The sequence below is a fragment of the Vipera berus genome (genome assembly GCF_964194415.1).
Source record: "Vipera berus genome assembly, chromosome: 1".
Taxonomy (NCBI): Eukaryota; Metazoa; Chordata; class Lepidosauria; order Squamata; family Viperidae; genus Vipera; species Vipera berus.
The window spans coordinates 157,564,386-157,592,260 of NC_138202.1; the positions used below are offsets into that span (position 1 = coordinate 157,564,386).

Below are 27,875 nucleotides of genomic sequence, written 5' to 3' on the forward strand. Positions count from 1 at the left end.
AATTTGCCATGCTGTCAGAGGACAATCTGAGTGGTAATCCAACATCATCTGGGGACCCAAGAATGTGTATAAAGATTGTGCAAGGTTGCCTTTGTGCTGATTTATCTAAGTTCCATACATACCACATCCCTTCTCATCACTATTATCATGGCAGTCATCTATCCGGTTACAGACTTTGACCATTTCAATGCAGTTCCCGTTGTCACAGGTAAAATAGTGGGGAGCGCAAGTTGCTTCTGGTGTAACACAAAGATGTTCTAGCTCATCGGACTCATCACCACAGTCATTGTCCCCATCACAGAGATAAGCTTTGTTGATGCAGCGGCCATTTTGACAGGTAAACTGGTTCTGTTGGCATGGCTGATAGATGCAAGCCCTCTCATCACTGCCATCTCCACAATCGTTTCGGCGGTCACACCTGAAAAAAGCCCGCAACAAAAGTCAATCACTTGTGAGATGAGCAACATATAAATTTAATACATACATACATACATACATACATACATACATACATACATACATATATACATACATAAAATAGCAACACCTCTGCTAACATTCACATCCATGTATGTGTTCTCCATCAAAGGTATTGCATGCAAAACATAAAGTTTGGGAGAACAGACGCATGATCTGCAGATCATGGACAAACTATCTGTGACATTACATAAAAATGTTAAACATGGAAAATTTCAGACCGCAGATATCCTGAAAAGAGATAGATTGATTGAACTGGACAGACATTTAGTGACAAAAAGTGTATCCTTAGTACCCTGAGTCTTTCTTTCTAGTCCTCAGAAATCCTTCACATATTTCTCTACCACCACCACCCCAATCCTCATCAAATTAAAGATTATAATTGCTCAGGTTTGTATCTGGCACATCTATCCTTCTTTTCTTGCTTGTGACAATATGAATACTATTCCTCCTGGTCTTGATCCAACTTTTTATCATTATAAGCAATATGACATCATAAACTTCTGTGCTGGCCCAACCAGAAGTCCAGTAGAAAAAAGAAGGGGGAAAATGAATTAAGAAGATAAAGTTGAGTTCATTTTTGACCATTTTTGACCAGATACAATCTTAGTAACAAGGAATTTAATCCTTGTTATAACCCTCTCTTAGTCCACCTACTGCATTAATGCAAAGTGGAGTTGAAAGGCAGGCCTAAGTCCGTCATTGCTACATATTCTATTATTACAAGAATAAACAAAAAGCAAAATATGATCCTCCAAACATAGCTGAGTCTCAAATTCCCACTGGCCTTACATGGCCAATGGTTGGAGAATAATATGTGCTGCATTTCAGTGTTTGTAAAGAATTATAAGTTATCCACTCTTAAGATATTAGCTCTAGCATATGCCTGTGGTTCTTGAAAGAATTTGCAGAGGACATACAAACCTGTAAGTGTTACGGATGCACAGTCCATTACTACATGTGAACTCATTGTTCAAGCATGGCCTTCTAGTGCAGTTCTGATGCTCATCGTAAGCATCATTACAGTCAGCATCCCCATCACAGACCCAAGCCCTAGGTATACATCTTCTTGAGGGGGGCATGTTGTTCACACATGTGAATTCAGTGGCTAAACAGCTGCGATTTGCTAGAACAAAGCATGAGATTTCAGCAATTTGTTCAAAACACATTACTCATGCCATTTAAATCAGCCTACCATCTCTTCAACCAATGTCTTCTTGACCACTTGCAGTCTTTCAAACAAAAGGTGAATTATCAGAAAGCAATTTAGGTCTTCAGGGTTTTGTTTTTTTTAACGACCCTGCAATCCCTTGCTTCGGGATGGGGTCGGGGCGACTGATCGGAGCTGAGCATTTACCGGTCAGATGCCCTTCCTGACACCTATGCAGAGTTTGCAGCAGACAAGTACTCACTGCGCCCAGAGAGAGAAATATCTGCTGCTACCTAGGATTAAACTCCAGCCTTTTAATTGGAAGGCGAGAACTCCAGCTCTAAGCCACCATGCTGCTCATCTAGGCCTTGAGTAACTAAATAAAATAACAGCTTAGCCTTGAAGCTTTGTGTTGCACGAAACTTACCACAATTGTGTCTTTGGTCCTCATCACTCATGTCACCACAGTCATTATCACCATCACAGACCCATGTAGCTGGTATGCATCTGCCGCCATCACATCTAAATTGCCTACTTGAACAGCTCCGTTCAGAAGAAACTTAAAGGAAATATAAGATTTAACAGACTATGCATGTTTCACATCCTGTTGATGTTTCCTACATTTCCACAGACATATGCCAATTTGTGTTTTAATTCTCAATTTTGCTAATGGCAAGAGACTGTGAAAGTCACTGAGTAACAACCCACAGGATATGGAACATGTTTACCTCTAGTTGGTAAAACTTTTATAATAGTAATAGCAATAGCACTTAGACTTACGTACATATTGCTTCATAGTGCTTTACAACTCTAAGTGGTTTACAGAGTTGGCCTATTGCCCCCAACAATCTGGGTCCTCATTTTATCGCCCTCGGAAGGATGGAAGGCTGAGTCGACCTTGAGCCAGTGAGAATCAAACTACTGGCAATGGGAAGAGTCAGCCTGCAATACTGCATTCTAACCACTGCACAATCACAGCTCCTACAGAGGTTAAATGTATATCATTGGCTTCTAGAAATGCATGTTGTAATTTTTATTGAGGTTTTAATGGATACAGTACACTTTTCTCATACAAAGCATGCACTGTGCCATTCAGATGAAGAAGCATCTTGCAGAATGACTCAAGTGTTGTTCAGAACAGAAAAGTGAGTCATTAAGATTAAGTTCTTCAGAATGCCTTCCCCTCACTTTTTTTTTTACAATTATGTCAATACTAGCAGTGTGACTTTATTATAATTTCATGGCGCATGCTATATTTTCGTGGGTTTATCAATTCTTGGGGGTCTGACAGAAATACACCTTGTTCTTTAACATATCAGGTAGCCTAGGGCACATTTTCCAATAAGGCTGGTCACTAGTGGATTATAAGTCTTAATTTCCCTCATTTAATTTTGATAGTCTGAGGAAACCTTTCCGAATCCCTTCCAAGTATGCCTAACCTCACACTTACCACAAGAGGCAGGCTCATCCGAGCCATCAGCACAATCCACTGTTAGATCACAGTACCAGTGAGCAGGAATGCAACGTCCAGATGTGCAGCGAAACTCAGTACTGGTACAAGTCAATGAGGCTGAAAAGGCAGAGAAAATTCTTGTTTGATCTGTGGGTTTCCTTTGCAAATGCACCGGACTCTGTAATGATTATACTCAATCCTCAGTCTGGGTATTGTGCTCTTTGGTTGTTGAATTGCTTCAACTAGGTTAGCTTAGTAATTCTTGCCGCCATTTTCCCAAATGCCTCAGGATAATAAGACATAAAATGAAACTGGTGAAGGATATCAGTTGCTGGTCTAAAACTATTGGGACAAAATCATGGTGGAAGAGAGAACTGGACCCAATTCATACCTCAGATTGTAAGACGCTACTTCACACTACTTCTCCATGAAAGACACCTCCAAAAAGCTACCCATTGGCCCATCAGCTTCTATTTCCACTTTGCCAGATGTGGGAAACCTCAAGCCAAACGTGGAGCTCATTGGCCTCCTCATCGGCCATCTATTAGCATTTTAAATGAAGACTAGTGGGAAAATAGAAAAGACTATACAAGAACAGACTGTATAAGGAGATTCTGAACTTCTATCCTCTCTCTCTCTCTCCTCTCCCTTCTCTTCTCAGCCCACCGCCAGCATCGGGACGACCCAGTTGTCAATCAAGCAGCAGTTGCCAATCAAACAGCATCATTGGGCAGGAGGGGGAGGGGAAAGCTCTGCTACCTGGGAGTTCTGCAGCCACAAGTCTCATGAAGAATAAGATCAACAAGCACAGCCTAAGCACAAGGGTAAAGATAAAGCATCAAACTAAATGCTAAAACAATCCTGCTGAGAAAAATGTCTTTCCCTTCCCTCAGACCTGACTTAAAAAAAATAAAAAAATCTTCCAGTCATTTCCCTCAGATGGAGCCAGGTTTTGGAAGAAGCGTCAAGAAGCCCAGCCAAGAACACACAAGCAGAAAAAGCAAAGAAAATGTCAACGCTTTGGCAGAACAAGAATAGGAAACAAACTAAACAAGGTGAAAGGTGTATTGACCTCTGCTGAAAAGGAGGAATTCTACATTACAGTAGGAATATATAAGGAAGGCTAAATATTTAAAATACAAAATATATATGACAATAATATATTATATTATTATATATTATTTTATATTAACATAACAACATAACATGATAACATACTGTATATATATATATGACAAAAGAAATGTGTCAGCAATAAACCAATTATATTAGAGATGCAGAATAGAAAAATAGGAAGATGCGCTAAAACTGCACTTTATAGTGTAGATAAAGGGCACAAAGCAAATAGTTAAAATATAGTTTTAGTAGTAAGCTATTAATTTCTAAAATAGTTCAAAGTATTTGTAATGTACTATTCCATCTGTTGCAAGCTTTCCTTGCTTTGCAAAGTGAAACTCTTTTCCCAGCTGTTGAAGGGAGATACAAAAAAACCTGATCCAGCTGTTTCAGGTTTCCAGCGACTTCATTGAGTCAAGCTGATTATTTGTGATTCTAAAAAGAATATGTCATAATATGTAATAAAGATTCAGTGACACACTATAATATTAATATGAAAGTACAGATGGGAATGGAAGCAAAATGCTTCCTATCCTGACCCCTAATCCTGACTCCAAAATCAATAGATCAAAAATTAACCCTGCCTTTAAGGCAGCATTACAACAATCCTAGATGATGGTGTGCAGGGATCTAGCTTAAGTTGGAAATTTGAGTCAGAAACCCTCTGCACCTATATAGCTTGTCCAAATAACCTAAGATAATTATTTTGGTGGGGAGGGGAGCTTGATGCCCAACTTCTTTAAGTGGAAATACGAATGCAGAAGAGGCGCATTTCCACTCAAGGGTACTGGGAATCAAGCAGTGGTGGGATTCAGCCGGTTCGCACCGGTTCGGTAGAACTGGTAGCTAATTTTTTGTTGACTTTGGCGAACCGGCCGAAGCTTTAGGCCTTTTTTTGCAAGGCCCAGAATGGACCCTGGAAGTGCATGGACGCCACTTCCGGAAGTCCGTTCTGAGCCTCAGAGGCCTGGGGGAGGCTTCCCAGGCCCAGAATGGCCCACCAGAAGTGGGTGGACGCCATTTCTGGAAGTCCGTTCTGGTCTTTGGAGGCCCAGGCCCAGAATGGACTTCTGGAAGCGGCGTCCACACAGAGAACCAGTTGTTCAGGTATTTGAATCCCACCACTGGAATCAAGGCCTCAAAAGTCTGCAGCCGGAAGAGCACCAAGTAAATGAAATTAACATGGTAAATTTTTCCAATGAAATAAGTAACCATGGTGTTGTCAGTGTTCTGACAGGACCCATGTTCAAATTCTCCCTTTGTCAGAAAGCTCATTTGCTTACTATTTAGTCAGTGTCCTGCTGTTTAGATCTAATTTATTTCAGAGGGTTATTGTGATAAAATGTATGGAGAGTTACTGAAATGGTTGCTTTAGGGTAAGAGGTACGTTTCATTAATAAAAAGGGGAGCAGTGCACTTATATTGTAGAAGTTCTGGACTGGAGACTAAAAATTCCAAATTTCAGTTTAGCTCGTCACACTTTAGATGATCACTCTTGGAAGTCCTTTTAATATGTATTTAGCATTGTCACTGAATCCCTCTATGACCTGAGCTTCTGAAGAATAAAATATAAATCTAAAAAATGTAAACATGCCAGGAGTCATAGGAATCCACCTAAGAGGTAATCCTTTGTTTATTTTTTTTTAAAACCTCTTTGTCTCATTTTGAGAATATGTCTATCAACTTAAATTCCGGATTATCAGCAATTTCCTTAAGTCTTGCTCGCATACACGTGTCCCCACACCCAGCATACGTTTCAGTTGTGTCTTTTCAATTGCATTCCTTTAAAAAAAAACCAGAACATACAAGAAGGCTTGGCCCTTTACCCAAACTGTGACAGGAATCATGAAGTGAAGGAGGGTAAATTGTTGGGTGTCATTAGCTTACCGCAGTGAGTGGGGCTCTCATCACTCATGTCGCCACAGTCATTATCCCCGTCACAAAGATACGTTCGAGGAACGCATATGTTGGTACTCTGACATTTTGTATAACCAGACTGACAAGTGCGTTCGGCTTTAAGACAAAAAGAAAAGATTCTTTTTCTTCCCCATAAAGCATAAGGCAGGGTGTTTTTAAACAATTACAAACGGCAGTGTACAGTAATACATTTCGTGGTACTAGAATTATCTGATGTATTGTTAAATCCAATTTAGTTCATCATAATACTGCCTTTTCATAGATGGGGTAGAATACTAATCCTAAGGGTGAGAATGAATATGAGTGGTAACTCAAGTGCCTCTTCAGATCCATTGGATCCAATGATGCCCTTCCATTAGTGTAACAGAGTATACTAATCCATCAGATTCCCCTATCTCCTGTACCTTCTCCCCTCTAATTATCAAGAGGTTGAAAGATCCTCTGGGACTAATGTAAGAGACAGCAGAGGATGGCGGCTAAGTGGAGAACAGAAATTCTGAGCGCATGAGTGGAGCCACTTGGATCATATCTGTGCGTGAATACAAAAGCTAATCTACTTTCATTTCGTACTCAGATAGAATAATCATTCAGCTATTCAGTTTCAGTTTCAATTTCTTTCTGACCTCATTTAATATTTCAACAAATTTGCTTAACGCTAGTGGCACATGGAAAAGCCGTATCTCCCTCTGCTCCTTGATGGCGTCATATCCATCCAGTAGAATTGGGAAGTATTAAACGGGATGGGACTTATGCAAGTCTTTCTTCCAGGGTCCAATGAAGACACTGCCAAAGGTCTTGTTTGTCAGCAGCCCTAATGAATAGGGATGCTATTCACTATTGTCTCCAACAACTATACGAGAATAATCACCCCAACCCCCACAGTTAGTGCTCAATCATCAAATTTGCATATCAGACAATCAAAAAGCATGCTAATCCAGGCTGTTTGAACATTCCCACTTGGTTCCTCTAACTCAGGGGTGTCAAACTCAATTTCATTGAGGGCCGCATCAGCATTGTGGTTGCCCTCAGGGGGCCGGGTGGGCATGGCTAAAGTGCATATGGCCTACTAGGTGGGCATGGCCAGCTCTACATCGTTCCCATCAAGGGTGCCTGTGGGGGCCTGGGCAGGAGTGGGACAGATCTGAGGGTCTCTGGCAGAAGGAGGGTCTCTGAGCCAGGGCCAAGGCAGTGGGGGCCGTTCCCTCACTGTTTCCAAGATGGCTTCGCGGGCCGCATGAAACCACTTAGCGGGCCGGATCTGGCCCCTGGGCCTTGTGTTTGACATGTCTGCTCTAACTGCAAGCACAAATGAACAAATCAAGACACCCTATCCTTTTTTTCTGTTACATACAAACTAGATTCCCTGATTTGTTCCTCACCTAAAAAGCCACTCCTAAACCAGGTATGTTTTTGGTTTCAGATTATGGCTTGTTAGAAAAGCAATAAGCAAGTCATAGAACAATAGCTTTCTTGGCTTCCTCAGTTCCTTTCACTGGCAGGAAGGGTCAAGTGAGGGACAGATAGAACAAGGAATAATCACCAACCTGCTCGTGATTCTTCAGCATCCCTGCTTATCAAAATGTATTAACTAGTCCATTTGGAGATATTAGTAATTTCCTAACAAGAAATACTAAGTTTCTTGTTAACGTCAGTGGAATCACTTGGGGTAATTAGCAAATAATACCCTAAAGATCTACCCTGCCATTCAGTTCCTATTGTTTGGAACAACTATCCTTATCTGTACAAATTGGTGAGAAAATTTCTCATAGGCAATACACAGTCAAAGAACATCTAGTTAGTTCTCAGGATTCCTGTAAACATAATAAATCCAAATAAATCACATGGCTTCTGCGAAGCAGCACGTCCTTCTTCCTTTTCAGAAAGTTTTACTTTTAGGTTGTGTGAAGAATCAGAGCCTGAGGGACAATATGTAGTTTTAATCAACTTACGGCAATTTCTCTCATCTGAAGTGCCATTATCGTAACAGTTGTTTACACCATTGCAGACCGATGCAAGAGAGATACACCTTCCATTATTGCAAGTAAATTCTGTCTGGGGGTCACAAGTTCGGAACAAGCATCCCACCTCATCACTGTTGTCTCCACAGTCATTGTAGTGATCACAGCGATAAGAGTAGCGTACACATCGCCCATTGCCGCAGGTGAAAGCTGTTGGCTGACAGGTATGAAAAGCTGAAGGAAAGGAATGTGACAAAAGAAATGTCATTGACAGAAGGGTCTCAAAGAGCCTTGACAAATTCACCCCAGAAATGCAATACTGAATTGACTTTATCTGCCAAGGCAAATACAGCTGCAAGACGGACAGCGTGCAAATCAGACAAATAGAAGATAAAATTTTATTTTAGCATTCAAAGGACAGCTCTGTGGCTTTACAAATCCCTACAAGTGAAGTTTCCTCATTCATGAAAATTAATGAAGTGAATCGGAAGCAAGTCGAAACGGAAGGAGGCTAAACTGTCGCTACAGCCTTGCCCTATCAGAGTCAGTGGAAAACCTTCACGTTCTGCTCTGGTTATTTTCTTTTTCTTTTTATGGAGAATGTTTACATAATTAAAAGATCAGCAAGAAAATAGAAAGAGAAGATAGAAAAAGGGGAAAGAAAGAAAAACTACTAAAAGCAGAAAGAAAAAGAAAAAAGAGTCTGCTTTGGTATTTTCAATGTGTGTTCATAGAAAGGAACAAAGTTCTTTGTTTTTATGCCCATCTTTTGGCATAATTCTGCACACAGATATTTCCTCCCATGTTAACAGTCCTGTAAAGCTTTGGTAAACTATTCACTCCATACGTGTGTATAAAATAAGATAGAAAATCATATTTGCAGCATAATTACAACTGGGGAAAAAAAGAAACTATCAGAAATACTCGGTTCATTGTTCTTGCTCAATATTTTGTTCTTCAAACAAAGCCATTCTGTTTTTTTAAGAAACTCCAAATTTCATACCAATAATTTCTTACACTGAATACTAATTCTCAGAAATCCAAATGTATTTTTCTTCCCTTGCATTTTAGAAAATCAATGCTTTTAACATTTCTACCCTCTCCCCTGCATTAATCCAAGGAAGAATTTGAGCCATTCATTTTTTTATGAAAGCAATCAAATCATCAACTAATTCTGCTTTGTGTAGTCAAGAGACCATTGGACTCTGGACCAAACAGATAATAGTCATCTCCTTCATTTGGTTTTTGTCCCCCAAATGGCTTTGCTGAAAACATTTGCAACTGGACAACAGCTTTTGTTTTAAATGTGGAGGTACTTACCACACACACTTTCCAATTCATCACTGCCATCACTACAGTCATTATTAATGTCACACTTCCAGTGTTCAGAGATGCAATGGCCATTAAGACAAGTGAATTGGCTACTTCCGCACCTGGTACCATTGTCCACAACACAATGCTTGTTGTTATTGGCTAAATACCAGCGTCCTTGGGCAGGACATTGACACTCTGCACCACCTGGGCCTATATGTCATTGCATTAACCACAAAAGAAAACTGGGTTAATAATATAGTTAGATAACATCTCTCCTCAATATTAATCATAAATCAGCCAAGAAATTTATCCAGAATTACCAAAATGTCCTACAACACATCAACTAATCCTTTAAACAATATTCTCCACAGGAATCTGAATGAGCTCTATTTATAAAGGGGGTGATTGCAGAAAAAAGTTTTCAGAACTGCAATTATTACAAGAGAGATTAATTTGTAAACGGAATAAGACAAAACATCTGTCTATGACGGAAGATGGCTATTGCATTCTCCCGTATTTTGCATCAGCCAATATTGATTTCAACACACATAACAAAATAGGAGGAGGATGACACAGTAGAAAAGAATACAGTTTTAAAGATATTTCAAATAGTAATGAAAAGTTTTTGGCTGTTTATTTAAACATGTAAAACACCAGTAATTCCATTTCTTTCCTATAAATCAACAGATATCTAAAAGCCAACTCCAATGACAAACGGAGCAAATCACCCTTGGCTTGCATATTATATGAATGTTTTGCCCAGTTCATGCAAAATTGGTGAATACGGAACGATCTGACAATGTAATCTAGAAATAATTATATGGCAGAGGCCCAGGTTTGTAGTCCCCTAGATGAATCCTTGACACCTCCAGTTAAACAAATCCTTGATGTCTCCAGTTAAACCAGGCATGTCAAACCTGCGACGTCATGTCATGTTGCGCGACGTATCGCGTCTTTCCCCCCATTGCTGGCAATGGGGTGGGCGCGGTTTCAGTATGATGCATCCGGCCCATGGGCCGGCAGTTTGACATGCCTGAGTTAGACAAATCAAGTGACATGTTGCTGCCATTCATTGGACTGAAAGGCCAAAACGGCCAATCAACTTAGTTTCATATTTCAGTGTCAGAAATTGACAAAAGAAAGGCTGGGCTATCTGGACTAATATGTACTGTATATGCTACGCAGCCAAGGTACTGTATCTTGATTTCATAGTGTGCAAGCATTTAAAATAAATAATTCAGCTGTTCAGATGTTTTGCTCATGCCCATCTTTCTAACACAACTGAATGTCAATCAATTCATTATTCCCTATTGCACAATATTTTACCTGGCACACAGATGTGACTGCAACCGCCATTAAATTGGTTGCAAGGGTTGGCGCACTGCTGCTGTTTGCTTTTGGCCCAAACATGAATATCCATTGGTCTGTTTGGCAGGTTTGATACCATCACAATTTGATCTGACCCATCGTATTTGTTGGCTCGATAAACACTTCGGGTATTCCAGTCTGTCCAGTAAATGTGTTGATCAAATAAGGTCATTGCAAATGGATACAAGGCAGTGCTAACGACAACCTCACGGTTTGCACCCAATAGGGAGCTGCGTTCAATCTTCTGTCTAAAACAAGTAGGAAATATCAGCATTTGAAGAACAAAAAAAAAACAAAAAACCCACAAGCTTCCGTTTCTTGAGTTCCACAGAGAAAATGCTGTAGATCAATTCCTTATTTTTTCATTGATTTCAAGACTCTCTTGTACCCTGAACATTCACATTATTTGATATTATTTCTGAAATCCAGGTGAACAATTTTCAACAACAGATCCTTATATGAAATCCAAGTCCCTTTTCTGCAGCCACTAGACTCTCCTAGCTGTTCCATTGTGGCTGAAAATAAATTCCATGGTATCTCATCACGTTATGGTGGGAACTATATGAAAAATTTAAATCCTGAGATCTGCTGAATTTTGTAAAAAAAAAAAAAAAAGAAAAAAATTAAAGGAAGTTTTTATCTCCCTCAATAAAATCTAAGTGGGAGAAGCTCAGCCCTTTCAATGTAAATGACAACTTTGCGCCATTGCCCCATCAGTTATGAATCATGGCAACCAAAAGGCATCCCTTCATTTTTCAATCATCAATATTTATTTAGAATGGATTTTTCCACATTATGGGAGGGCTAAATGTGTGCATTAGATGAAAATGCTTAACAGTACGCAAATGAAACTGTAAACAAATACATACAAACTTGCATCAGCCCAATAAAGTTGCTGCTCCTCATAATCCAGTGTAAGACCATTGGGCCATACCAAGTTGGTGCTCACAATAGCACTCCTGAAGTTACCTCCAAGCGTTGCTCGTTCTATCTTAGCATTGGAGCTCCAATCGGTCCAGTACATGTACCTAGTGATGACACAATTACCCAAAGCTTCTTAAGTCAAAGAAATCTACTTACATCTACAAGTAAACATAGGAAGAACAAAGAGGCTTCACTGGTTTCTCCAGTGCCTTCACTGGATGAACTTGGGAGATACCCGACCTGATCCTAAACCATATTACAAACAGGAAGTAAATCTAGAGTAGGGGTTCACAACAGGCTACCCACTAACACCAACAGTCACAGACATTGACACCTTTGCCCTAAATTAAATTACAGTCAAGCTACAAAGAAACGACTGTTTTACAACGCTGAAAAAAAGTCACACTGTGCATTATGCAAAGCCTCTTAGAAATTGATTGTCTGAAATTAACACAGGGTCATGTCTGAAATTCCCTGCATTTTAGTTCTCCTAACTCAGATATGTCAAACTCGCGACGGCACATGACGTTGCGCGACGTATTGGAGCTTTTTCCCCATTGCCAGCAATGGGGTGGGTGCGGTTTCGTCGTGACACATCCAGTCTGCGGGCTGACAGTCTGACACCCCTGCCTTAACTGAATGGCAAACTAGAAGGTGCAGTGACCAGGAAAACCCAGTATTGTTTATTTGGAAAATAATGATGAATTGACATTTTGGCCCCGAGTCAAATCATTTATGTTGCCCAGCTACCGTTCTGTCTATCACAATCTCATTTTCCTGCTACGTCCTGCTCTGTTTCCCTCCCCCCCTCTGATTCTTCTTAAGATGTAGTCATTTGGAAAAGAGGCCTTCATGGAGACCTTCACCATTGCCATTGTGTAGAGGATCTAGAGGATGGCCTTACAAGGAGAGGAGAAAGAGCCACTACCAAGCCATTGGTCAGATAAGCAGGAATTGTGTCTGTTCCATGAAACTAATTTAAGAAAATGTTTCAGACAGACCCTTCCTTAATTCATACAAAGATAAAATGAGGGAGGAGGAAAGTACACTCAGACTTGCAAGATTCCATTACTATAGTTGTTCCAACAAAAGTAGTCCTGATCTACAGTACATGGCATTGGTTTCTTAAGTTTGGTCTACATTGTAGGACTGACAAACTGTGAAAACAAATAAAAAGTAAAGGTAAAGTTTCCCCCGCACGTGCGTGCAAGTCGTTTCTGACTCTAGGGGCCGGTGCTCATCTCCGTTTCAAAGCCGAAGAGCCAGCGCTTGTCCGAGGACGTCTCTGTGGTCATGTGGCCGGCATGACTAGACGCCAAAGGCGCACGGAACACTGTTACCTTCCCACCGTAGTGGTGCCTATTTTGCTACTTGCATTTTTATGTGCTTTCGAACTGCTAGGTTGGCAGAAGCTGGGACGACTAACAGGCACTCACTCTGTTACGCGGCACTCGGGATTTGACCCGCCAAACTGCCGACCTTCAGATCGACAAGCTCAGCATCCTAACCAACTGAGCCACCGCGTGAAAACAATACAGCGGTACAAATTATGTCTATGACCATCCTCCCTGGTCAGAGGAAAATCTTCATTAAAAGCAAGCATTGGGCAATGGGGAGGGTAAGCTTCATACTACTGCCCAGCTCCTATGCACAATGCAAGCTGTTTTGCTATGGCACAGCCTTTTTCTCTGAAGGACAGACGGACCTAGTTAGTTTCATGGGAGAAGGAAGGATTGTCCTCCAGCCACTCAAGGCTCTAAGAATGTTCTGCCTAAGAATGCATTCTCAAAAAAGAATCTGTACATGCACACAAGGTATAATAGGGCAGGGGTCCCCAACCCCTAGTCTGTGGACCAGTACCGGACCGTGGCATGCCAGCAACTGGTCCGCACAAACAAGCAAAGCCCCATCTGCAGGATGCAGGCAGCACACAAAACCACACACCCTCCGATCCATGGAAAAACCTCTCTCCACAGAACCGGTCCCTGATGCCCAAAAGGTTGGGGACCTCTGTAATAGGGCATTTCTCATTATTAATTGGAACATTTATTATTCATTCATTATTAATTGCACTATTATGGTTGGGAAGTTGAAGTTAGAGAGAAAAGCTGTAATGGAAACAGATGTTTCCATGTTTCATAATGCAGAATGGGCAACTTACCCTTGGCAAGGATCCAAGACAATGGCCCTTGGCCGTGGGACACGAGCCACTACTGAACGATTAGATCCATCCACAGCCATTGAACTGATAGTCTGATTGCGATAGTCACTGTAATAAACTCTGTTGTTGGTCCAGTCAAAGGCAATGCCATCTGGAGCTCCTAAATCTTTAAGACATATCAAACAGGAAAATATAGAACAAGAGAGATCTGAGCATGAAAATCATCCTAGCAATTGAAAACTTTTCAAAATACCTCTTCTTTTCTAGTTCCAACTATTATCGGGGGGGGGGGATCTGCACTGAATCAAACGGGAAGGTTTTTAATCCCATAGCAAAACAAAGAGAAGAACCTGCATCCCTGGCTTAAGATGAAGCAGACGTCTTAAGAGTATTTTGAAAGGTATATCGCCCTTGCAAACTTCATTTTTTTCAAAAAAGCATCACAAGTAAACTGAAGAACAGTGGCTACATATTACCAGTGCCAATATTCAAATAAGCAATGCAGTTCAAAGCATTATGTCTAGCAGAAGGCTCATTTGCCTGAAACTGCAATGACCTAATTCCATGCCAAGTTACTATTTAGGTTTGTGATGTTTTTACATAATTCTTAACTCATTTGGGAGTAATGTCCTGGCTGAGGAAAGGTTTAAAGTTTCAACAAAAGGCAATATAAATTGTTGGTTTGTCAGAAAATGAATCAGTAGGGCCCAGATGTGTGAAATAAATTTCCGTTTCAATGGCATTTACTCAGATGAACATGCTTAGGTTCACCACTCACTGAATATTATTACACGTAGTGAATTTTCCTTCCTTGTAATCATACTTTCAATAACTTCTGCAAAATACCTTCCAAGAAGCAAGTTACAATCCAATATACACTTTGGGTATTCTTCTGAGTAAACATTTAGTTCTATGTTCTTAGAAAATGCATATGCTATGTGAAGAAACTCACACAAAAGATTGGCCTGTAAGGTATCTTAGCTAAGTTCTGAATTCTTATATTTACCTGATGCTACTACTGTGGGATTACTACTTCCAGAAAAGATACTGATATAGCTGATTCTTCCTGGGCCTGATGGAGAACTTTGAGTAAAATATATTAAACCGTTTGCACTGTCATAGTCCAGAGCTATTGCAGTCCTTGATACGTTCATTGTATGGAATGGAGGGCTATGATTTTCAGGATCGAGGTGCACGCTTCTAAGGGCATTCTCCAAAGCAAAGATCAAGTAGTTATCTGTTGGAATAAAACACCTCTTCCCATCACTTCCCAGCAATCCAAATGCACACCCACACTTGGGTGTCTGCAGATCAGGAAGTGCAAAGCACAAATGTTCACAGCCTCCGTTATTCTCTAGGCATGGACTGTAGTTGACATCAGCAGGTGCCCGTGACTGGTAATGGCTATTGTAAATAGTCACATCTCTCAACCAGTCAATGTTGTCTCTGATCACAATTGGTTGCTCGGTATTTCCTGGCTCTTTACTGGCTTGAAAGATTTTTTTCAAGTTCCTATCCACCCAAATTATAGAGTTTTCAAAAATAGTGAGGCCATATGGTGTTGGGTAACGGCTGCCATAGCGGATAATTTCAGGCTGACCACCATCGTGAGAAATTCTCGCAATCATGTCTAAGGAGTCATCCACCCAATAAATATAACCGGTGCTATGATCGACTGCTAAACCGCGTGGCATGACAATTCCTTCAGACACTAACACAGTCCTGTTGCTGCAGTCAAGAAATGCACGTTCTATTTTGGGATCTTGCCCATAGTCTGCCCAAAAGAGGTATCGGTTCTTGGGATCGACTACTATATGTCTTGGCATATCCACTGTGGTTTTAAGCAGCACTCGTCGATAAGAGGTATTTAAACGCAGAACTTCAATAAATGTTTCAGTCAAGAACGCATTGGTAAAATAGAGGTTTCCTGCATACAGAAAAATAAAATGAAAAAACACCAAATTCTGTTATATATAATATATGCTTCAGAACCTAGTACAGTTTTATACAAAATAACACATATCATCTATAAGATAGAAACTTTAAGAAAAATCCTGCAATTTAGCTTCTATGCAGACATAAGTATATTTTAAATTGACTTAATATCAAATATAATATCTAAACATGTTTAAGCACTAACAATAAATTAACATGGTTTGAAGTGGCCTTGCTAAGCTTGATTTACATGGCTAAATTTTACGTATTTCCTCAACCATGATTGAATAAATTTCCACTGCCTTACCCTAGCTAGAAAAATAAGGATATTCTAGAAGATCAACAGAACTGATAGAAGCTATTCCGCATCGTCATGTTTTTACATATAATTTGGATAACTCATTGAAAATTAAGGCCAGGGTACTATCAATAACCTCAGTTTAATATTTGGGAGAAAAATCCTATTGATTTCAGTGAAATTTCACTCATAGGAAATACAGATGGTCTTAATATCTCACAAAGTTCAGTTTAAGGCAAATTCCACCAACCATTTTTTTTAATGCTGGAATAGTACTGACCTGCTACCCAATCAATGGCAATGCCACGAATACCATTGAATCCTATCCCGTTTGTGACAACATCCATAAAATTGGAGCCATCTGGCTTGATTTTACGAATTCCATTTTGGGATGGTATTCTGCTGAAGTCACACCAAAAAATGAAACCTGAAGGCATGTGAACATCTACATGCAATGCATTTCTCCCTGCAAGATTAAGATTAAGGAAGCATGTTGTTTATTTCAGCATTCTAATAGACTATGTGGTAGTAGGACTTCCATGAAACATTCCCTTTGCTCAGCATCCCTTAGAATCCTCCAAAACATTCCTAAAATTTAACATGAAATCATCAGTCCCTTGATTTGGGATGAGAACTGAAAATGTGATAATGTCCTATAAACTGATGGGAAAAAAATCACACACACACCCCAACATTAAAAATGGGCCAGTTGGGTCCATCCCCATTCACTGTTACAGTTCTACATTTCTCAACTGCCCATCTCCACAAATATTAACCAGCAGTTGCAAAAATATTGCTGAGTCAAGACTTTACAATATTGGGTAAAAGTAATCCCCTCACTATTAGCCTTATATTGGTGTCTAAAATAACCCAACAGAATATTTTTATGATTAGGAACCATTTTTCAACTTGGACTGGAACGTGAAATTCCTTTATTCTGCAATCCAACACTTTACTTCTAAGCAGACACTTAAAGGATTGGACTATTTAAAAAAAAATTCACTAGTTGCAACTGGATGATCCATTTGGAAAAAAAAAAAGCAGTTCCGCTATTTCACTGTTTCTCTTTCTTAAAGTGTCCAAATGTTCAAAAAAAAGACATTTAAAGAAATGTTATATTAATTTTGGGATTTGACCATTCAAATTTTTTTATGATTATATAAACACTGCGTAATATTGAATTTTAGGTCAAAATGTTAATATATCTTATATGTGTAACTGTATTGAAGAAAGCTGGAAGTTGCCCTTTTTCATTTCTTTTCTTCTTTCTTTATTCCTCTGTACCTTCCCCTTGCCTGTTTTTCCCCCTTAATTCCTTGTTTGTTTTTTTTATATTTTATCTTTTGTAGAAATTTATTTTATTTATTTTATTTTATTTGTATACCGCTCTTCTCCCAAAGGACTCAGGGCGGTGAACAGGGCAATAAATATCAAAAATACCAAAATACAAAAATTAAGAACAGATTAAACCATAGTGCCCAAATACAATAAATAAATTACATTAAAAACAATAATTAAAACCCAAACCCATCAGACCAGCCCGGCTTGTTCAAACAAATAGGTTAAAAGCCATTTAACACCAACCTCAACGCCTCCTGAAAAGCCGATGTTTGCCCTTTGGTCAATTGATCCTACTCTTTTGTAGATTCCTATCTAACATTCTTAGTTGAAAATGGTTTTGGCCTAGATTTACATAGTTCTGCTTTGTTGTCTTGAGCTACCAGAATTCCAAACACAGTGAAAAATACACACACACAAACACATTGTACAAGCTCTGTGCCCTAAACGAGCCACCTGTAAGTGGGAGGTTATGTCAGTAAGTTAAGAGGTTGCAGTTCTCTCCTCAAAGGTTTTACCCACCTCTTCCTGCCAAGGAGACCATGGCTTCAGAGTGATCAGATGTCTCTAAGCTAAATCCTTTAATTGCAGACAGCATGGAAACCACGACAAAGGAGCTGTAGGGAGAGCAGGTCCTATTATCAGAATTGAGCTGAAAGCCAGTAGCGCAGGCACAAGAGAAGAGGCCCCCGGGCACAGGCAGACAGAAATGCTGACAAGTCCCAACGTGGTTGCTGCAGCCATTGGAGGAACCCCCAGAATCTAAAGCAGGGAGAGACGAAAGTGCAGTCTTAGCAGAAGACTCCTGTGGGGGGGGGATGAAAAAGGCATAAAGAAGCAAATCCTCACCTGGTAAAATAAACGAAACACTGACACAAACTACTGGTAGTTAGAAAAATCGAGATGAAGATGCACATTACCAGCTGACACGTTTGAATCACGTCACTCACAATGCAGATAGTCCTCACTTAACATCCACTTGTTCAGCAATCATACAGCTACCACAAGTGCTAAATGAGGAAGACTGACAACGGATCCTTGCAGCTGGTGCAGCTGCAGCGTCCCCACAGTCATGTCACCGTGACTTGGTCACCAGCTTGCAATTGACAGGACTGTCATTTGCAACCTTCGCTGCCAGCTTCCTACAAGCAAAATCAATGGGGAAGCCAGCAGGAAGTCACAAAGGTTGATCCTGTGACTGCAAGATGCTGTGACTATGTAGGATTCACCCAACAACAGCAACTGGGACTGCCGGAATTACCATCATAGGTCAGCACTGTGAATGATGTCACACACCTTACAACCTCATGACTTAAGTTCCCATTCCCAGTTAGCATCGGTAAGTGAGGACTACCTATAAAAAGATCCAGGAGCAAGCACATCCACCTGAAATGTTCCCTCCCCATTTTTCATAGTCCACTCTGCCAGGGTCAGTGGGTTGACAGAATGTGGTTTAATGTGACCATGTCTTCAGTTAAACTTTTATTGTAAATATGTTACAAGTAGTCCTTGACTTACAAAACTTCATTTATTGGCCGTTTGAAGTTATAACAGCACTGGAAAAAAATGACTTATGATCATTTTTCACACTTATGACCATTGCAGCATCCCCATTGTCATGAGATTTACATTTGGATGCTTGACAACTGGTTCGTATCTATGATGGCTGCAGTTTCCTGGGTCATGTGATCACTTTTTGTGACCTTCTGACAAGCAAAGTCAATGGAGAAGCCAGATTCACTTAACAACCGTGTTACTAACTTGACAACTGCACTGGTTCACTTAACAAACGTGGCAAGAAAAGTGGTAAAATGGGGCAAAACTCACTTAACAAATTTCTCACTTGGCAACATAAATTTGGGGCTCAGTTGTGGTCATAAATTGAGGACTACCTGTATGATGTACGCTGCCTTTTATAAGTGTGCTCCCCCCCCTTAAATTGTAAAGTACCATGAGCTAAGCTGATTTGTGAGGATAAAGGTGTGTTTTTTTTAAGAAATAAAAAAGCAAACATGAAATTGTAGCTACTCTAGCCTGAATGCAGAGACGTTACTTTCATCCTTTCTTGATTCCTAAAATTTGAAGTGAAATTGTTCCCTCTTGATTTTTTTTAATACTCTTTTTTTAAAAAGTAAAATGTACGATCAAAACAATCAGCCCAAAATACTGAGCATGTGAAAGAGCTTTCAAAGGCTTATTATATACTTACTGTCTCGGTAATACACTCGGAGACATTTCAATCCTGAAATGTTGTCTCTCAACACCACTTTGTTTGTTCCAGTTGACTTGTCAACCCGTTCAATAACTTCATAATCCCGGTCAGTGTAGTAGAGAAAAGAACCATAGACAGCCAGTCCCCATGGGTGAGAGAGGTGAACAACCAAAGTCATCCGATTCGTACCATCCACATTCCCTCGTTCAATCTAGAAGATTTATCAAAATTGAATACTACAAATGAAAGCAAAACTGGCGCTTTATGAGTGTAAATCGTAAAGTCATATCTTAAAGACGGACCTGAGGTTTGACAATTATTTATCTTTTCCCTTGCCTGTCTTGAGAAACTAAGCATTTCCCCCCCACCCCAAACCACCCACACGTCATCTCATTCCTTGAAGAATTAGTAAGCATAAATGGAAGCAACATTTCAGATCAAGTTAGCACTAAGGTGATGCAATTCCTTTGAAAGCTCAGTCGGAAAGTATAGCTCCTTCTGAAGTAGATGCATGAGCCTGGAAAAATATATGACTGCTTTAACCATTTGGGGAGGGGGGAAAGGGTCCTGGATATAGGACCCTGCATATTCTGAAATACCATTTTCAAAGGATTTGTATCATCCTATCAGCCATGCTGAAGGAACGTCAGTTTTCTTTACGTCCTTGTTTATGCGTATCTGAATTTCTTCTCGGTGAAGCTATTTTCCCTACCTTTTTAATGTTATGGAAAGTGAAAATAGATGCTATTTATTTGTACAAAGAAACAGGAAATCTGAAGTAGATTTTGGATTTATGTGTTTTAAAATTTAATGACCAGAAATATTTAGTACCTGAAGAAACTCAAAAAAATGTTTAGGCAACCTGCTGAGAGTAACTTGCCTAAAGCCTTTTCAAATTCTGGCTACCCCACTGAGTACATTCTTGAATGTGTGTAAGCAGATCCATTCTTTTCCCTAACATCCATCTTCTGATCATTCCTGTTTTAAGGCATGTAGCCCCTCTATATTTAAGCTGCAGATTGCTGGCGTGCAAAGATATGTAGGGACACTTCTGAATACATACCACTCCGGTGCTTGTGACTGGCCAATAAAGCTTTTGTTCCTTGATATCAATGGTAATAAATTCAACGTGGTCTAGATTACCCGTGAAGAGAGTTCTGATATCAGAGCCATCCATGTTTGCACTGGCAACCTTTGCTGGGATCCCACTATCTGTTCCTTGGTCTGTCCAATACAATTTTCTGCAACACATGTTATTTAAGCAATCAAAAAACAGGTAAGGTATGGTGTATATATGTGTGTGTGTGTGTATATATGTGTGTGTGTGTGTGTATAAAATCCTTTTATTAATCAAAATCCATAGGCATTGGAAAATTAATTCAAAGACTGCTATTACATACTTAGCAGTAAAATTTACTGAGGTCACTAGGGCTTATTTCTGGATCAGTGTAAGTATAAATGGATGTATGGACAAGCCTACTCTGAGGAAGCGTGCATACGTTTGCACTCTAAGACATAGGATTCCCCTAGTCAAGTTTATATAAACTACAATTGCTGCTTAATTTTATCACCCAGAAATAGACATACAGCTAAAACAGAATTGTAGCTGCTGTGGATATTAACAATAAGCCATTGTTTAGGTATATTTGTGGAGAACCTTTGGATCACATTCTGGTTATAGGCCATGAAATCCTCATTCAATCTTCCAAGATTTAATAGTCTTCTTTCTCCTCAAAGTCCTTGGAAAAGAACAAGGGCAAAGAGGTTTCACAAAGGCTCTGCTCACTCTCCTTCTTTTTTAGTTTGGGTGAACAAAAAAGCTCTTCTGACTACTCATCACTGTGAAAGGCAAAGAGTGAACAAAGCCAGCTCAGTTGAAACCACCACAAATACCAGGAGATGTTTGACCAAAAGAATATGGAAGAAGCAACTTCCACTCACCACTGTTACGAGAGAAGCAAAGGCAACATACATTTGGTAGAACCAATCCAGAAGTTCGGTTAGCATATGATGCAAAAAAACCAAAAAAAAAACAACAACAACCCAACATTCATCAAATCAAAATATATCAGTCATTTATTACTAGTCTAATAGAAAACTACAGAAAGAAAACATTGCTAAATTCTGAGAACTTGATGGTCCTAATATAAGGCAAGATATTATAAATTTTAAACTAAAGATAAACATTAGGCCTTTTAAATAAATGTAAATATAAACATAGAAATAATCCACGTTTTGGAGGCAACTCAGAAGCCACGGTAATCCAGAACACTGTAAAACAAATAAAGCCACGGGAACAGCTTAAGCTTCAAAACCCCTCCTCCCTTTTATTGTTCCACGGAAAGGGAAAAAAAAGTTCTGCCACTTTGAAACTGGAGTAAAGAGACAGCTTGATCCTGGCTCCTTTTGAGGGAATCAGGGCCAATGTGCTGTAGTGACAGAAACTCTACCAACAGCAGGGTTGTGACACTTGTGAAGCTGTCTGTAAGTCTATCAGCCATCCAGCAGAGGAAATAATCCAGCACAATTAGCAGACTTTCTCACCAATAAAGGAGCATCTCTACTTATTGTTTATCCCCTCCCGCTGGAAGATTTATTATTTAGTAAACAATTCTTCCCAGAACCACATAATCTAATTGTCAATGCTGCTAACATCGGATGTTCTTGCTTTGACAACATGCAGCCTTTTTTCCTTCTATGCTTTACTCTTGGAATGTGATGGGAGTTAATTAGACATAGCAATTCTGGAGTTTTTGAAATAAGAGACAATAAGAAATGGCGGGTTGGAAACAGGAGGGAAAGCTTGCCTTTCAAACTAATTGGAGAATGTGATTTATGACTGTAAATTAGGGGAGTGAATTGTGCTTGATACTATGTGTTTAGGGGAGGGGAATTCAGATTTCGGCTTCAACCATGTATGTGCCCAAGCCAGGCTATTCTGTTAAAGGTTCTTTAAGGTGAACAACGCCTTGGAGTTCTTTGAAGAGTTTCATTTGTCGGAACCATTTACAGAAGGACCGTGGGGCCAAGAAGCTAAAAAATAATATCTCAGTACATTTTAAACAGCTCCAGAAACTGCATCAAACTCACCCTTGAGCAGGATCAACAGTTAAACCAAGTGGTTTTCCAGAGCCTTTAGGAGTACCATCATTGGTAATCAAAGTTTTTCGGTAGACGGTTTCTCTGTGGAGCATCAATACCTTGAGAAATCATGAGATCTGGTTACACGGAGCAGAACTGAAGGCAGGGAAAATTATGCTAGATTATTTTTGTGCTGGTTGGTGCCTGGAGGAATGTTGTGGGGTTAAATGTAAATGCACGCCTCTCTGGAAGTTGAAGGCTTACCTCAATGGATTGCGTTGAAGGGTTAGTATAATACAGGTTTCCAGATATCCAATCTAAAGCCAGGCCCATTGGAGTACCAATAACAGCAGCAGGGGCAAAGATTGTCCTGTTTGTGCCATCTGACTTCACCCTATGAATTTCACCCTTGGGATAAAAAAGTGAGAATATAACACAATGATTTAGAAGAGGTTAGGGTGAAAAATCATTGCCCTTCTTTTCCTAGCATGATAGTATCACTGACTATCATGAGTTCTAAAGAAGAATGCTTTTGTTACTTGAACTATACTTGTTGCTTTTGTTACTTGAACTATAATAATCAAAGGTATCTAATGAAACTCACAAAGAAGACACAATGCAATCTTAAGTAGGTTTAGTCTACACAGACATAACATCCATTCACTTATTCTCAAGGTAAGAATTCATAGGTACAGTGTGATTTTACTGTTTAATTCTTAATCGAAATACAGAGATGGGACAGCAAACAAAAATATCAGGGCAGAGTTTTTCCAGTGAATTGCTGTTCTAAACAATCAGATATACTTACTGGATTTTCAACCCAGTAGATCATCTGTTCTGAATCATCAAAGTCAACATCGTATCCATTCTGAACTCCTGCTATTGGGACCATGGCATCATTGGATTTCTCTTCAGGGTTGAGAGATAAACCATAAATTATGCTATCTCTTACGGCTATAAGGAATGGCTTTTCCACTGTAAAGCAACACCAGAAAAAGCCGAGTGTTATTCTTACATATTTCCTGCAGATAACAAAACAAAATCCTGTGGTTTCCTGAAGTCCAGATGTATTAGATCAGGGGTGCCAAACTGCCAGCCCACAGGCCAGATGCATCACAGCAAAACCGCGCCCACCCCGTTGCCGGCAACGGGGGAAAAAGTCGCAACGTCGCAACACGTCAAGTGACGTTGCGAGTTTGACACCCCTGTATTAGATCAAAAGAACAGCACGTTTTCATGATGTTTCCCCAAACACATTTAAATACATTGAAAGGTAACTTGTACCAGTAACTAGATATGGCTCTCTAAATAGAGATCTTTTGAGTTTGTCTAACCGAGGCAGAATCTGAAGTCTCCACAGGCAAAAATTGTGGTCTGTCTTTGAATTATGATTCCTTCCTCTCTTTCTCCCCATAACGTATCGATCTCTTTAAAATTAGTCTTCCTGAACATCAACATTCCAGGAGGCATGCAAAAGAGTCACAAACATCTTCTAACACTCTGCACATGGTTCAGCAGTATATTCTTGACACGCAAGCATCACAACTGCATATTTACATAGTATGCTGAAAGCTCAAAAAAACGCACTTTTCTTTCTTTCCATGGGGCCCTTAATTTCAATTACAAATCCAGGTTAACACAGAGGAAATAGGAAAGGGAAATAATGTAAGCAAACCTTAAGAGTCATAAACAATCCCAGGAGGTGAGTTCCCCCCCCCTTCCTTCCACATCATTAAGGGCAACTGCAGTATTTCATAAAGCATCAGCATCACAGTATATTATTTAGAATTTCTTCTCTATTTTTTGCCAAGCAATCCTTGAATGTTTGCTTGCAAATAAATCCCACTGGGTTGAAACCAACAAAGTAAGTCTTTCTGTCAGAGGAAGGGAACTATTAAGATCCTTCTTTCCAGTTAAGATGCTCGAGATGGTTCAGCCCCACTGAAATCCAACAAATTTGTGAGAGCATTACACAGAAACTTAGATGTGTTTGAGCACACGCTATGATATATATATATATATATATATATATATATATATATATATATATATATATATATATATATATATATATATATATAATATATAAATCCTATCCAGTAAAGGAGCAGTGTTCTTGCTTTAAATTATAATCTATGTAAAGTTCAGACGGAGCTGTCCATGGTTAGATAACTACACTGACTGAAAAGGAACTACTGCGTCTTTAGTTTCCACATCTGTTCTGTACCAGCCTGCTACCGGCCCTGCAGAAAAGGCAGGGACAACCCCTTTACAAACGGCAAGAGGCTGGAATTACGCCTGCCAAATTTATTCACATAAAACAGAGCAAGACAAGACACCAACCATAAAACACGAGCTAAGAAGCAGGAACAATCCAAGCGGTTGCCTTCAGCAAACCAGCCCTCCCACACATTCCCCTTAAATACAGTTCAGGGCGTGGCCTCTCTGTGCCTCCTTCCGAGGTGCCCCATTGCTTTCCTCTGTTTACTCCTGACTGACTGCCTCCTGCGTCGGGCGTCCTTGAACAGGGCCAGCTGTGGGTCATCTTCATCCACGCTGTCAGGCTCACACAGCTGGGTCTGCATCGTGACCAGATGAGAGGGGCCTTGCTGGGGGCTCTCATCAAGCTGTCCAATCCCCTCTGACCCAACTGCCGAACCCACAGGCTGACCCTGAATCACAACAACATCATTCCAAAAAGCCCAAGATCTACAGCATAAAATATCTGTCACACACCTACTGGTTTTGCTTGGCAGCTTAATTAGTTGTAGACTTTCCTATTTACTGACTAAAATACATCTTTCCTTAGCTCCAGAATTACTGCAACAACAACAAGCTTTGAAAACTGCTCTAAATGTAGAGTACATGTATTCCAATCCCATCACTGTTTAGTAGCAACTATGTAGTAAAATGTAAACAACATTCTTCCAGGTAGAAGTACTGGTTGTGGCTGTTTAAAGCATTTTTTTTCGAGAGTGCATATTGTGTATTAGTATCCTATGTTCTCTTCTTCCCCTTTGTTTTTCTTTCTGGTTCTTTCTTTTTAAAGGTTTGTCTCATGTCATTCCTTCCATAAAGCAGCAAAATTCTCTTCCCCTCCATGTCTATGGAGATTCTCAGTTATCCAGGTCACTGTTATCCCAAAGGTAACTACCAACTATCAACAGTTCCAAGAAGGCTCCACGCCCACTTGCATTACTCAGGTGACCGTGAAGAGACAGATAAGCCTCCAGGTAGCTTTAACGATTTGCTAAAAGAATGCAAATGAACAGCTGTCTGCAGGAGTATAAATCTTTCCATTCCTCCACCATCCAGTCAGAGCTGAAGAAGCTTCTTGGATGAGAAGCGAAAACAAGAAAGTCCAGGGCACCTTTGGAATCTTCCCCTTCATCATCATACAGCAGGGCTTTTCAACCAGTGGTACGGGTACCATCTGTGGTACATTGGCACCTGGCAGGTGGTACGCGACCATCCTAGAAAAGTGGTAGCGGGGGAGGGAAATGAGCTGAACTGGTGGTAGCACCGCACAAACCTGAGCGAGAGACGGCTGGAGCTGCAGGGCTGTCGGGGCTCACTGGAAGTGCCAGGATCAGCTCCAGCTGGAGCTCGGCGCTGATCCTGGCGCTTCTGCTGAGCCCAAAAGAAGTGCCCGTCAGCTGGAATGTTGCAGCATCTCCAGGGTCTTATGATTTACATTCAGATGCTTGGCAACTGATTCATATTTATGACGGTCACAGTGTCCCAGGGTCATGTGAAGTGACCAAAACCTGCTGCAACCAACCAGCGGATAAGGGGTAGTCCTCGAATGTTGCCATGTCCTAAAAGTGGTACAATGGGTGAAAAGGCTGAAAAGCCCTGTCATACAGGATGGAACACGGTGACTTGAGTGGGTGGAACCCTGGGCAGGAGGTTAGCAAGCCAGTGTTTGAGACCCAAGAGTGGCTTAGAGAGGGTTGAACTCTCGTCCTTCACTCCAGCTCCTGCCGGGGACATTGAAAGAAGCCCCCAACTGGGCATGTCCAGGGCAACGGTAATGTCACCAGCTAGTCCTTTCAACCCGGAAGCGCCTCAGTGCTTCTGACTCCAGTGCAAAAATAAATAAATAAAATAGAAGATCTATGATGATGATGATGATACCAGCCATCAAACTGCAAGTGGTTTTCCCTCCCCTACATCCTGCAGTTTGAGAAACCCACTCCAGCGCAATTTTTTAAACAATTATTATTTCTCTTCCTTTACTCCCAAGCAAAGCTCTCTCGTGGTCCCACCTCTCATGCAGTTCACATTGTCAGGGGAGAGAGTCCATCCAGAAGGGCAGGCGCAGGAATAAAATCGGGGACCCGATGAAGAAAGCAAGCAGAGGTGACTACATAAGGATCGGTCACAGAAATTGATACCTGGGAGAAAAAAAATGAAAGCGCTTGTGAACCCCAAATCGTTAAGTAAAAAAATGGAGAGCTTGACAAGGTCACTGAGGTGACATTTAGTTTTTGTACACTGTATTGAGAGCTGGATGTTTTGTACCGTGTCTAGAGAATCAGGGATGGCTCTCTTGAGATAAGAGTGGATTCTTTAGGAAAATGCTGCTCAGATGAGCAAGATTTAAGATTTCTTTCCCCTTTGGATCTAAACTATTTCTCTTAACTATTGAGGATGTCCTCTTGCACATAATAGATTTAGCACAGCAGTTCAGGAAAGGTTTTCCTTAGATATTTTTTTTTTCTTCTTCTCCTTCCATTCGATCATATCCAATTCCCAGACACTGACTGGACAAATCCCTGCGGTTTTTTTGGAAAGGTTTTTCAGCAGTTATCTAGCCTTGCCTCCTTCCTAGGGCTTAGAGAAAATGACTGACCCAAGGTTACCCAACTGGCTTTGTGCCTAAAATGGGACTAGAGTTCCCAGCCTCCCAATTTCCAGCCTGAGCCTTAACCACTTCTCCAAAGTGCCTTTTTTCTTACATAGATAGATGCAGTGCTTTTTTTGTAAAAGAAAAAGGTGCCGGAACTCACACATCATACAACCCGCCTTGCCTACCCTACAAGGTTCCATCCAAAAAAGGTGACGGAACTCCATTCTGAGCGTTCTATGACAAAAAAAGCCCTGGATAGATGTAAAAAAAATAATAAAGATTTTGATGTATCAACAGGGCAATTGAAAACAGCTGCTTCCC

The 27,875-nt window shown here is 40.4% G+C and overlaps 1 protein-coding gene across 1 annotated transcript in view; it reads right to left on the reverse strand.

Moving 5' to 3' along the window:
• The window catches only part of LRP2 (LDL receptor related protein 2), a gene marked incomplete at both ends in the record, with an annotated part of 142,107 nt that overhangs the window by 37,625 nt on the left and 76,607 nt on the right, over positions 1-27,875 (reverse strand). Inside the window, 19 exons of the mRNA XM_081324714.1 lie at positions 123-418; positions 1,402-1,603; positions 2,055-2,186; positions 3,078-3,197; positions 6,084-6,209; positions 8,063-8,305; positions 9,392-9,595; positions 10,712-11,001; positions 11,623-11,781; positions 13,839-14,004; positions 14,845-15,765; positions 16,352-16,537; positions 17,932-18,171; positions 19,619-19,832; positions 20,685-20,862; positions 22,712-22,821; positions 22,967-23,110; positions 23,511-23,677; positions 26,971-27,099. Of these exons, the coding sequence (XP_081180840.1) occupies positions 123-418; positions 1,402-1,603; positions 2,055-2,186; positions 3,078-3,197; positions 6,084-6,209; positions 8,063-8,305; positions 9,392-9,595; positions 10,712-11,001; positions 11,623-11,781; positions 13,839-14,004; positions 14,845-15,765; positions 16,352-16,537; positions 17,932-18,171; positions 19,619-19,832; positions 20,685-20,862; positions 22,712-22,821; positions 22,967-23,110; positions 23,511-23,677; positions 26,971-27,099 (4,227 nt within the window). The remainder of the gene's footprint in view (positions 1-122; positions 419-1,401; positions 1,604-2,054; positions 2,187-3,077; positions 3,198-6,083; positions 6,210-8,062; positions 8,306-9,391; positions 9,596-10,711; positions 11,002-11,622; positions 11,782-13,838; positions 14,005-14,844; positions 15,766-16,351; positions 16,538-17,931; positions 18,172-19,618; positions 19,833-20,684; positions 20,863-22,711; positions 22,822-22,966; positions 23,111-23,510; positions 23,678-26,970; positions 27,100-27,875) is intronic.